We start from the raw sequence: 12,128 nt of genomic DNA on the forward strand, positions 1-12,128 counted from the left end.
TCTAGATTACCTGATAACACTCAATTCTCTATTTAAAATCACTATGGGTAGCTGGGCAGATCGTGGCACATGTTTTTAATCCCAGCACTCGGGAGGCAGAGGCAGGTGGATCTCTGTGAGTTCAAGGCCAGATTGATCTACAGAGCGAGTTCCAGGACAGTCAGGGCTACATAGAGAAGCCCTGTCTCAAAAAACAAATAAAAAAAACAAAATCCCTAGAGGCTTGGGCATCCTTGGGCTTAAACTAACATTTAAAGATTCTTGTGGGTTGTTTGTTTGTTTGTACACAGGGCTTCACTGTATACAGTACCCTAGAATACTAGACTGGCCTTGAACTCAGAGATCCACTGCCTCTGTCTTCTGAGTGTTGGGATTAAAGGTATGCACCACCACATCCAGCCTTTATAGATTCTTTAAATGCCCTTTGGAAGTTAAAGATCAGACAGGTCTGACTCTAGTTATACAACAGGGTAATTTAAAAGGCTTGCCATGTCTGATAGCCTGATCTGCAGCCTCCATTCCACCTAAAGCCAGGAACTGCTGTGACTCCTGACTCTCAGACTACGTCAGTCTATAGTCTGTGGGTTCCCACTGAAGATGAGTCCCTCATGACACAGGGACCAGACATAAGCACTTAGACCTCACTGTCTTAGGGGCTGAGACTAGTCTGGGGATCTGTTACGTTATTAATGAGAGACTGAGAACAGTTAAGCTTTAAGGATAGAAAATTATTTAAATAAAATAGAGATAAATTCTAATTTAAAATATTCTGGGACAAGTCCTTGGGTAGCAAAAGAAGAGTTACTCTAGGAAGAGCACTGAGAGCAAAAATAAAAACAATGCTTTCCTGAGATGGTGGTGCAAACAGAGAGGACCAAAGTTACTTTTTACCATAGCTATTCTGTATGTCCACATAAGGGCTGGCGGTGACATCAGCTGAACGGTGAGAGAAGCAGACAGAGAGCTGGTGAGACACAGAATAGCCATCTTCATACGAGGCTTCTGTAGGGTCCAGAGAGATTTTGGCACACTCTATTACAACATCGTGAGTTTCTAATGTCTTCCACCTAGAAAAAGCAACACAAGTCAAGAAAGGCATGCACTAATCCACCTAACCACATCAGTTAAATTCTCAAGAGCCCAACTCAGTGCCGGACACTGGGCTATGATTAGCAAAGCATGAGGCATAACCATGCCAACCCAGGTAGGAATAGCACTAGTATAAAAACTAGCCATCCATCTAACAAACCACCTCCCCTAGTTAAAATGGTTTCATGAAGGAAAAATGTCACCAACAACAATGAAGACTAGCCTCTTAGACTACACAGACAGCTCTGGGAATGTGTGCTTTGAAGCAAAGGGAAGCAGGGAATGGCAGGAGCTGAAAGCACTAAGCAGCTGGGCTGACCTGAGGTCTCCAGCCAAAGTCTCTGGGTTCTTCTAACACATCCCTGGACCATAAATACTGTGCAACCAATTAAGACCAAAGGACATGTAAAGCATGTTAAAGAGTTTCTGCAGTGGGAGCCTCAGGCCCGCATATCTCCAATTAATCCTACAGAAACACAGGGGATAATGCTGAGCCACAGCATGGCTTCGACAGGAGTAAGGCCAGTCAAAGGGAACTGTCCTCCGGCAGAGTGGTCAGCACAACATTGGGAGAACAAGCTTTCAACAGACCAGTGGCTGCCAGAGGCCATGGAAACCTTCACTGTGGACACAACTGTTGTCAAAACTTAACAAGACTAGTTTTATTGTATGTAAACCATACACATTACTAAAGCTGATTTTTAAAATCATGTTTTCAAATACTGAAGGACTCTCACCATCTTTTTGTTTGTTCGTTTTCAATTTTATGTTTTTTGACTCAGGGTCTTACTCTGTGAACCTGGCTCCCCTGAAACTCACTCTGTAACCAAGGCTGTCCTTCAATTTGTGGCAATTCCAAGTGCTAGGATACACCTGACTGGAATATAATCTCTTTTTAAAAGATTTCTTTCTCATTTTATGTATTTACTTGGGGGCAGAGGAATGCCACAGCAAGACATGTGGAGATTGGAGGGCAGCTTGTGGGAGTCAGTTCTTTCCTTCTACCACATGAGTCGTAGGGAGTGAACAGGTCATCAGGCTTAGCCACAGACACCTTAAAACCAATGTGCCATCTCATCACTTTAGACTACCTTAAATGAGAAGAAAATACAAAGCTGTTCTGGTAAGTGTCCACAAATAGACTGATAGTATTAAGTACTGAAATTCAAAGAACTAGAGGGGCTGGGAAATAATGCAGCAGGTAAAAGCATTTACCCCTCAAGTAAGCCTGACAGACCTGAGTTTGATCCCTGGTACCCACATAAAAAGCCAGATGTGGTGGCACTCAACTGTAATCCCCGCAGTCCTACAGCAAGATGGCAGCTATAGACAGGAGAATCAGCCAGAAGCTCCAGTGCCAGTGGACTGCAGGGACAGAAACAGAGACCCTGCCTCAAAACAGACAGAACTGACCCCTGAAAAGTTGCCCTCTGACCTCCACATATATGTCCCCCCCCACCCCTCCGCCACACACACACAAACTAAAGGCTGGGCTGTAGCTCTGTCATAGATGCTTGCCCAACATCTGCAAGGCCTGTGTTAAATCTCCAGCACTACAAAACCCTGGAGTTACAGGCAATTTTCACTCTCTTAGTTTCTTCTTTTATCTCTTCTAGATCTGCCAAATGTTCTACAAATGCCCCCAAACCAACAGAACACTTAAACTGCACATTCCCCAAGCATCAACTTGCTCTTAGGACACACAGCTTTACTGTCTGTGGCTCCAAGTTCATGGTCATTCTGACAGGACTCTTGTCCTCTGTAGAGGTCCATCCCACCCCCATTTTTCCCCAGGGTACTCTTGAGCAGGAGCAGCAGGAAATATTAGATAGAAGTATAGAGGGGAGAGAAATAGACAGAAAATACAGGATAGCCTCGGGAGGGCCTGGATCCTAATCCATCGGACCCAGTGTCTGCCGAAGGGCTTTTAAAAGAATGCAAAGGGGTGGAGCAAAAGACCTCCCCCAGCACAGCCAAGTGCAGACCATCTCAGACACCTGCACTCAGGCCCGTGGTCCAATCATCCTCTCTATGCAGGCCTGCTGGGTAAAGAAAACCTAAGTGGGCTCCAACAGTCCTCTGTCCATGTTTACAGGGAGGAAGGCATCAGCACTAAGAGCATTGTGTGGGTTCGCCTAAGAACACATGTTATCTACACACACTTACGGAATGCCTGTCCATTCTCATGTGCTGAAAATGTGGTATTAGGGGCTGGAGAGATGGCTCAGAAATTAAGAGCACTGGCTGCTCTTCCAGAGGTCCTGAGCTCAATTCCCAGCAACCACATGGTGGCTCACAACCATTTACAATGAGATCTGGCACCTTCTTCTGGCCTGCAGGCATACAGGTAAGGAGAACACTGTATACATAATAAATAAAGCTTAATTTTTTTTAAAAAAAAATGTGGTGTTAAATACAAAGGAGAGGGTGTGCAGCACATGGCCAGAGCACAAGGCAGCTTTCCTGAGTGGCAAGTATTTCAAGCTTTGTCCCTTAGGTACTGGTTGCTATAGACATGTGTATGGAGGTGGGGGTGGGGGTGGGGGAGCTCCTTTTTCCAAACCCTCAGCATGACTAGAAAGTGATTAAATGAGGAGTCAAGATACAATATGCACAAAATTAATTTCAGTAAAGGAAATAAGATTCCTTTAAAAAAAAAAAGAAAGAAATACACGACTGGCAGGATGATTCAGCAGGTAGACATCAGGGCCAATCCTGGCTGCCCAAGTTCAAACCCTGAACCTACACACAGGTAGAAGAAGAAAATTACTCCAATAAGCTGTCCTCTCCTCCACACATGTGCATTCATGCATGTATGCATGTACATGTGCATGTGCATACACACAGCCACACACAATAAGTAAGTAAACATAAATAAAAGAGGACTACATTAAATGTTTTGCTTATTTTTGCAGTGCTGGGAACTGAACTCTGAGTACTGCACATGCTGGGAAAGAATCCAGTTAAGTATCTTTACAATCAATCCTTTTGTGTGTAGCAGAGTGTACCTGAAGAGGTCAGAGGACAACTTACGGGGGTTGGTTCTCTTCTTCCACCATGTGGCTTCAGGTCCCTTTAGCAACTGAGCCATCGCACTGGTTCTAAACATTTTATTTTAGTTCAAGCAAAACTCCATTGTATTTCCTTGATACTTAAATAGACTTTTTAAAAAATCTTGTTTTTAGTTCTTATGAGACACGGTTTCTCTGTGTAGTTGTGGCTGTCCTGGAACTCACTCTGTAGACCAGGCTGGCCTCGAACTCAGCCCCACTTGCCTCTGCCTCCCCAGTGCTGGGAGTAAAGACATACACCACCACGGCAGGCTTAAATAGACTATTTCTATTTTAATGTCTCTGAAACTACAAACTACAATCTTAACAGCTGCTCGCTTGTTTACTTGGTACCCTCTTCTCAGACCTACAGAAAATGTATGTGTGTTGTGCATCTCAGAACCGCTGAAATACAGTAGCTTATAGTACCTGCAGCCTATGGTCCCAAGGCCAGAGAAGACAGAGACAAGAAGACTAAGAAGTCGAGGCCTAACTGGACTCTATGGGGAGAAACAACAAGTCAGTGCCATGCTAAGGGTGCCTCACACTGTTCTCTTTGACAACTACTCTGGCTGCTGCCTCCAGTTCTGCTAGCTGAATTACTTCCCCAACTCTCTAAGGCCCAACAAATACACTCTACGCTTCTCATTTATTAACTCGCTCTAAGGACCAGGATCACTGCTAACTATCCTTTCCCTCCTCCTCAAGTTAACTCTTCATTTTTTCCAAAATTGACTTAAGCAACTATTGAGACTATGTAAGCATCAATCACAGCAGAGCTGAGGGGTTCTGACACAGTTTCTCACTTGGTATGGCCTGGCATTGTCTCCTTCTCCCAGTCTGTGATGCGTCCAATGCTAACTGAACTACCCTGGCTGCTCTGGACTGATGCCAACTGTCTCTCTCCTCATCCCGCTGAACTCCCTTCTGGAGCTGCGTCAGTCCTTGACCCACTGCTCTGACACCTCTTTGACCAACCGACATCAAGCCCCAACCTTCCTGGACTCATTTTGGTAGAGCATTCTCCCTTGGTTAGCTGGGGTGCAGGGGGTGGGGGTGGTGGGAACTCTGACTCCTGGCCTGTCTAAAAGAGCTTCACACCACAGAACTCTAACCTGAAAGCCTCTTGAAGGAGTTGAGAAGCTAACACTATTCTGACTTCCGGTTCTTATTACGTGTCTGGCTGTTTTTATCCTTCCATTTTCTGAAAGGTTTATTCTAGTATTTTGAAATCTCACAAAGTTGAGGCTTGGCAGCATTCCTTTACATTGACTGATCTGTGCACTAGACAAACTCCTTCAATCTAGAAACTTCGACTTCAGGAAATTTCTTTTACAAGTTTTTCTTCTACCAAAGTGTCCTTTTCTCCTTTAAAAATTTGTTTTATTGGCTATTGGGCTCTGCCCACCATTCTAAAGCTATTCTCAATCATCTGCCTCTGTCCTTTGTTCAAATGGGCCAGTCTTAGCTGTACATCTAGTTCCTTTACTGAAATGCTTACTTGGGGGTTCATTTTAACTTCAAGAGCTCTTTACTATGTCAGAATGCCTTTTACTGTGTCATCCTGCCCCCACACAACCATGCACAATTGCCTGTTCTATGGTTTTGCCGTCAGTGTTTCTTCCTGGCTCCCCTTCCTTATCACACTGTCTCTCTCACAGCAAACAAATCTTCCTTCCAACACCAGATGGTCCACAACTCTGGGCACTGAGGTGCTATGTACTGCTGACAGGGAAGGCCCCCAAGCTAATATGGCTGACTGAACATTTTCACCCAACTGTACAATCTCCTGAAATTCCACCAGCTATAATAAAGACCTATTTCCATATATGAAGCACAGGGAGGAAAAGAAGGCAGAAAGCACAAGTGTCTAAATCTAGAGAGCAGCAGACAGGTGATAACTGGCATGTCCAACCCAAGAAGCAAAGCCCTAAACCAAAGCTTCAAGCCACCAGTCAGATCGTTTATACTGCACAACCCTTAGGAGTCCAAGAGCTCACAGCATCCAGATCTACTGGAACTGGAGGTGAGATGCAAGAAGCTAGAGATAGCTACCCTGAAGCAGCTGGGGCTTTCTGGGAACTCTATGCTCCCAGAAAGCAACTCTGTTCCTTACTGGAATCTGGTTATTCCCTGGCAAGGGGATTCTCTTCAGGAAAGTGAAGTCAGGCCAGAACAAAGCCTCAACAGAAGACATGGGGGCATAAATGCATCTCAGGCAAGAAAGTTATGAGAAAGTACACAATCTAAATGCCCAAACCACCAAGTCCTCCCTTACCTACCTCTTCTGCAGAAACAGCCAGGTCATACCAGCCTGGAGATCAAAAGAATTTTCTAAAAATCTGACCAGCTAAAGAACACAATCCCAGTGTTGGTATCTCCCCCAGAAGCTCAGATCCACACAAAAATGCTCAAGATAAAATGCCCACATTCACAAGCAGTTTTCCTGTCTTCTCACCCAAGCACAAGAGAATCACTAAAGCTTTGCAAAAAGCCTCAGAGACTTAAAAAGCACAAATCAAAACAAGTGAATGAAGAAATAGACTATGCAGAGAGAATAAAAAAAGACACCGTATCTACGAGACGAAAATAGGTTACTAAAGAAAAGCACTCTGTGAACTAAAGAGAACATTCAGGCAAAAATCCTAACAGTGGGAATAACTAAAGCGGGAAGGCTGAACATCAATGACAAGGAAGCCTGCAGGAAGCAGACTAAAAGATAGAAAGGAAAAACAGCTTTTGATGTCACCACTGGAGTGTAGGAAAGACAGGTAACCAGAGGAGAGAAAGCCACACCCAAAACAGTAAAGAAAATCTCCTAAGACCTAAAAGCTTATATGTTGAACTGTGACAACAGATCCACACCAAGGTATATCACAAGGAGATTTCAGACTATCAATCTAAAAGAGAGATATTCTGCCAGCCCCCATAGAGGAAAATATACCAGCAAAACGGCAATGGGTTCTTCCTCCAGTCACTGGAGGAGACTAACCCTCAGTCCAGCATTCACATCCAGCCAGGTCAACTGCATCCTTCCTAAATGTTAGAGGATGCAGCATAGCACAACCAGAGGGAGGGCCTGGGAAATGGCCTAGTCCAACCCCTGGAACCCACATCTCTCTCTCTCTCTCTCTCTCTCTCTCTCTCTCTCTCTCTCTCTCTCTCTCTCTCTCTCTCTCTCTCTCACACACACACACACACACACACACACTCACACACACACACACACACACACACAAACACACACAAACACATACCCCACACACACAAAGCACAGTGGGGTATGCCTATGGTAAATTTCAGATTCAATGAAAGACCCTGCCTCAAAAAATAAAGGAGAGAAGAATTGACTAAGGAAGACACCTACCATCCATCTGTGGCCTTCACATACACACGCATGTGTGTGTGCATCTGCCAACACACACACACACACACACCAAGAAAGAAAACAAAAAATAAAGGAAATGGGAGACGCTGCCCAGGAAAGAGGCCAGGCAATGGCTCAGGAGAGCAAGCCAACAGCTGAGTCTCAGACAGCAGCCAGTTCAGCTCAGAACAGAGCTGCTGAAAGACAAGCATGCTGCTGAACATCTCCAAGGCTCCTACTATCCTTTTAGTCAAGGGATAGCATCAAGTGACCTGAGAGAACTCGTCTTTACTACATACTGAGGAAGCTCTCACTCCCTAGATCTGCATTTATTTTACTCCACGGGATTTTGCAGAGACCTACCTCTATGCTGGAGCAGCCAGGACAGCACATCTGACAACAGCCCTCATGAGAAGCTTTGCCAGACACATACAGGGTAAGCCCATGCTTCCCAGGCCTCACTTGTCACCTTGTGCAATGACTCCCCAGAAAGCATTCTTAGAGAAGGTGAAGCAGGCCAACCAACGCTGACAATGCTCCTGCCCTCATCCTCTGCAAACCTGTATCTAACAGCAATCAATGCTCAAAACAAGCCACATACATGGCAAACTACAGAGAAAACAGTGACCATAAGGGCAAAGCAGAGCTGCCTCTGAGGGAGACAGGGAGCAGGGAGGAGGAGCTTCTCAGGCAGAACTACCACTGGAATGTTCTGATTTTCAGGCTGGAGCTAACTATATGCTTATGTGTTATTATACACTGCTTTAAGCTGACTACTGAGGCTCCATGACAGAAGAGACTAGAAGAGGCATGACCCTGTATGCCAGTCTTTTTAAGATCCCAGAGATTGATACCTGTGGCTCAGTTTCCACCAAAAAGCTTCCATCCCCTCACTGGGAATCGTAAATCCGCCTAACAGGCAGAAGGAGCTATGCTTCATGTAGCTCAGCAGGTTCAGTGGCTCCTCAGGACACACCTGGGAATTCCTGCAGGGCCCATGGGGGTGTCAGGCACTTGGCAATGCCCATGGAGAAAGGGACCCAAGTAGGCTCATTACTCCACATCTGGCCTTTCTGTAATCTCCTAGTTTTCAGCTACCCAATTAACCTCCCAGCCCACTCAAGTTACCAAAAAGCAAGCCTTCCTGGGCTTCTGGGGACAGGCACTGGCTGCCACCACCTCTGCTCTGCTCACAGAGTCAGTAGCTCTCCCTGAGGAGTATTCTTTAGATGCCAAGTTCCAGCCCATTCTGCAAGTGGAACATCTGTATTCCCACAGATATCCACAGATCATACTTCCAATCTCTAAGAGACTCAAAAATTCTGTCACTAATTTAGTTTCTGTACCTTCGAGGGTCCAGTTCATGGTCCTTGGATCCAGTCACTAATTCCGGATGAATTCGCACATGCTCCATCATTGGCTAGAAGAGTTTGGGTTGACAAATTATAGGTGTGAAGTTGTGTGGCAAATCCACATGATGGAATATTATTTGACAACAAAAAGGGATGAAGTAATGATTCATGTTACAACACAGATGAACCTTGAAATGCGGTGAGACGCCAATCACAAAAGAGCACACACCGTACAATCCCATGTATATGAAATGCACAGAATAGCAACTCTTGACTAGGGAATCAGAAAGACAATTAGTGGCTACCTGGTTTGAAGTAGAGGTGTCAAGGATTTCTTCTCAAAATTTTCCTGTCTGCCATATAATACAAATGCTATAAAAGTACCTGTCTGAAAGAAGCTCTAAGGATCGAATAGATGGGCAGCTGTTGTTTTTTAACTCACCTTGACAACTTCTTCAAAAGTCTCCACGTTTTCCTTCATACTATAGTGAGAGCGCAGGAAGGAGACGAAGTTACAAGGGTACATTCCATAAAGGCGATGAAAGAGGGCATAAACACTGGCATGGAGATGGACAAGGTAGACTTCTGTCACATGGCCTAAGGAAGGAAACCAGTTGTACAGACATGAACTTGAGGATGCCAGCATGCTTTCTTTCTGAAGCTCTCTGAAGTTCACCTACTAAGCTTCAGAAAGGTAAGACAGATGCAAATCTGGATATACCATATGCCTTTGTTTAAAACCCACCAGTGAATCCTTTGGGTAAACTCCAATCTGCTTCATGTGACCTAGAAGGGTATCTACCCATCTTCCTCTACAGCCACCCCCACAAGGAAGATTCCAAACACTCTTCCAACACTAGGTTCCTCTTAGTGTCACTCTCCCAGGCTCACAGTCACTCTCCCTACAATCTGCAGTGACATTTCTTGCCTGATTCAGCATGTGTGTCTTGAAAAGGAAGCTATTCCTCTCCTTCTCCCCTAGTACCACACACAGAATTTGGTGCATAATGAACATGTGAGGGTTTGTAGAATGAGCATGTAAGAGACTTTTAAAACCAAGATAGGATCTTAGCTGTGCAGATTTATAACTAAAGAGGAAACACTACAACGTAGAAATTAGCTTACGTTGCTTGGACAATTCCATTAATTTGGCCTTACCAAGACCCTATAGAAACTCCAGCTTTCTAGAAGCATCTGTCCCTTTCTCCCAAGAAGATATGGCCAGGCTGGCAGGCCAGGCTTGTGCTCAATGGCCCTTGTGCAGAAAGCTGAAGCAGTCTCCCCCACAGACCATACATATTTCATCTTCTAATATGAATATTTCATGCTAGGACTACCAGAAGATTCTGCAGTTCACAGGCTGACAGTTTCGGAATTACTCTGATGAAGCTGCACTGCCTGCCGAGATGATCTGATATGGGAAAAGTCCCATACATTTGACACTCATGCCCCAATGAGGACACTGGAGTCTGTCTCCTCCTCCTCTATGCACAACCAATAGGTTCTCACAACTGAAGTCGTGAAGCTGTGGTTGCACACATCAGCACAGAAGAACACAAGCATTTTGTAAACTCAGTTGTACAGCACCCAGAGGTAGAAGCTGTGATCCAGTTTTACTAATGAGATTCAGGAAGTTGTACATCCTGCTCCTAAGTTTCTCTGACAATCCTTTCTGATCAACAGCATAAGGACAGTGTCTCGCCAGCCCCGCTGCCTATGTGTCCTGCAATGGGCGCACCCAAACATTTTCTCATCTATGTAGTGAATACCATACATCCTTCCTTCCCTTACAACACATGGTTGCTAACAGTAAGGACAGCATTCCCTTGTGAAGCCTGACAAGGACACTGGAACTGTACCTGGTTTCTTCAGGCACCATGACGAGAGACGGCCAAAGATGTCAAAGAAATCAAGAAGATGCTGCTTCCCTGACTGCGGGATCATCGGTAGCATGGTGATCAACACCAAGACACCAGTTGTGAGGACCACAACATCAGTGTCCATCTGCAGAAGGGAAGGGCGACGTCAGGCTCAGCACTGGGATGAGGGTCCAAATCCTGAGGTCACAGATCTGAAGCCCCTCTTGTGCTCATTTCCTGACCCCTAAGAATTTGAGGGACAGCACTGAAATAGACTTAGCAGAAGCACTAAGCCCTGTCACCATTGTGGGGATACTGGAGGACCATTTCCCACATTCCACCACCTCATCTGAGCGATAGGTTTAACTTGGCTTGAAGCTCCCAAGTCTGGAAGTCTCAAGATTCCCTATTCCGCCACCTGGATAAAAGTGTAAGAGACAGCTTACACAGAACACAGGACACTGCTATTCTCACCCATCCAACTAAACTTCTAAGATGTTAATTTTCTGTCAAGTGATTAAAGGACACTGCACACTGTTAGTTCATTTTCTCACTAGTACTGGGAACTAAACTCAGGGCCTTATGCATGCTAGGCAAGAGCTCTACCACTAAGCCACACCCTCCGCCCAATTCTCTATTGTTTAAAGGACTACTACAAGCCAAACATGGTGGCTAACACCTGTAATTCTAACAGTTGGGAGGCTAAGGCAGGAAGACTGACTCGAGTTGAAAGCCAGCCTGGTTCCATAGTGAGATCTAGATCACCTAGGACTACATGGCAAGACCCTTCTCAAAAAAAAAAAAAAAAAAAACCACCAAACCAGGGAAGCTGGAGAAATGGCTTAGTGGTTAAGAGCATAGACTGCTTTTCTAGAGGAACCATTTCAGTTGCCAGAACCAGCTTGGTGGCTCCCAAGTCTGTAACTCCATTTCTAGGGGGTTCTATTCCCTCTTCTGGCCTCCAAGGGTACCAGGCATGCATCTAGTACATATACACACACGCAGGGACTCACACATACACATAAAATATAAATAAGTGAGTAAGTAAGTGAGTAGATAGGTTCAAGGCTGGTGAGGTGGCTCAGTGGGTGAAAGCCCTATCACCAAGTCTGACAACCTGAGTTCAATGCCTGAGACCCACATGGTAGAAGCAAAGAACTGACTCCTGCAAGCTGGGTTACAACACTTTCTTCAGAAATAATATTTATGGAGGCATTTCCTTCAAAGCCTTCCAAGTCTCCTACCTTGAGACATTTCAGTAAAGAAGGCAGAAGAGGTGCTTGAGAGAGCTTGTGCTTCCAAGATGGCTGTAGTCTGACGACATGCCCCAGCAACAAGAGGATGGATAAACGAGTGGCAGCTTTGCCTACATACTCATTAATTCTGTCCAAGAGGTGCTGAAAGTGTAAAA

At 45.1% G+C, this 12,128-nt stretch overlaps 1 protein-coding gene across 6 annotated transcripts in view; it reads right to left on the reverse strand.

Moving 5' to 3' along the window:
- Tsc1 (TSC complex subunit 1) overlaps positions 1-12,128 on the reverse strand; it is a 52,517-nt gene that overhangs the window by 19,574 nt on the left and 20,815 nt on the right. For 3 of the 6 annotated variants that reach the window (XM_052722900.1, XM_052722898.1, XM_052722899.1), the window contains exons 5-10: positions 11,962-12,114; positions 10,718-10,862; positions 9,301-9,455; positions 8,853-8,926; positions 2,380-2,454; positions 892-1,067 (exon numbers count right to left, since the gene is read on the reverse strand). In XM_052722900.1, coding sequence (XP_052578860.1) covers positions 892-1,067; positions 2,380-2,454; positions 8,853-8,926; positions 9,301-9,455; positions 10,718-10,862; positions 11,962-12,114 — 778 coding nt within the window. Of the gene's footprint in view, positions 1-891; positions 1,068-2,379; positions 2,455-8,852; positions 8,927-9,300; positions 9,456-10,717; positions 10,962-11,961; positions 12,115-12,128 lie in introns of those variants that run through there. The other 3 variants (XM_052722902.1, XM_052722901.1, XM_052722903.1) reach the window with 2 other exon arrangements.

This window comes from Peromyscus californicus, unplaced genomic scaffold, assembly GCF_007827085.1.
Source record: "Peromyscus californicus insignis strain IS unplaced genomic scaffold, ASM782708v3 Scaffold_7__1_contigs__length_154581171, whole genome shotgun sequence".
In the NCBI taxonomy this organism is placed as follows: Eukaryota; Metazoa; Chordata; class Mammalia; order Rodentia; family Cricetidae; genus Peromyscus; species Peromyscus californicus.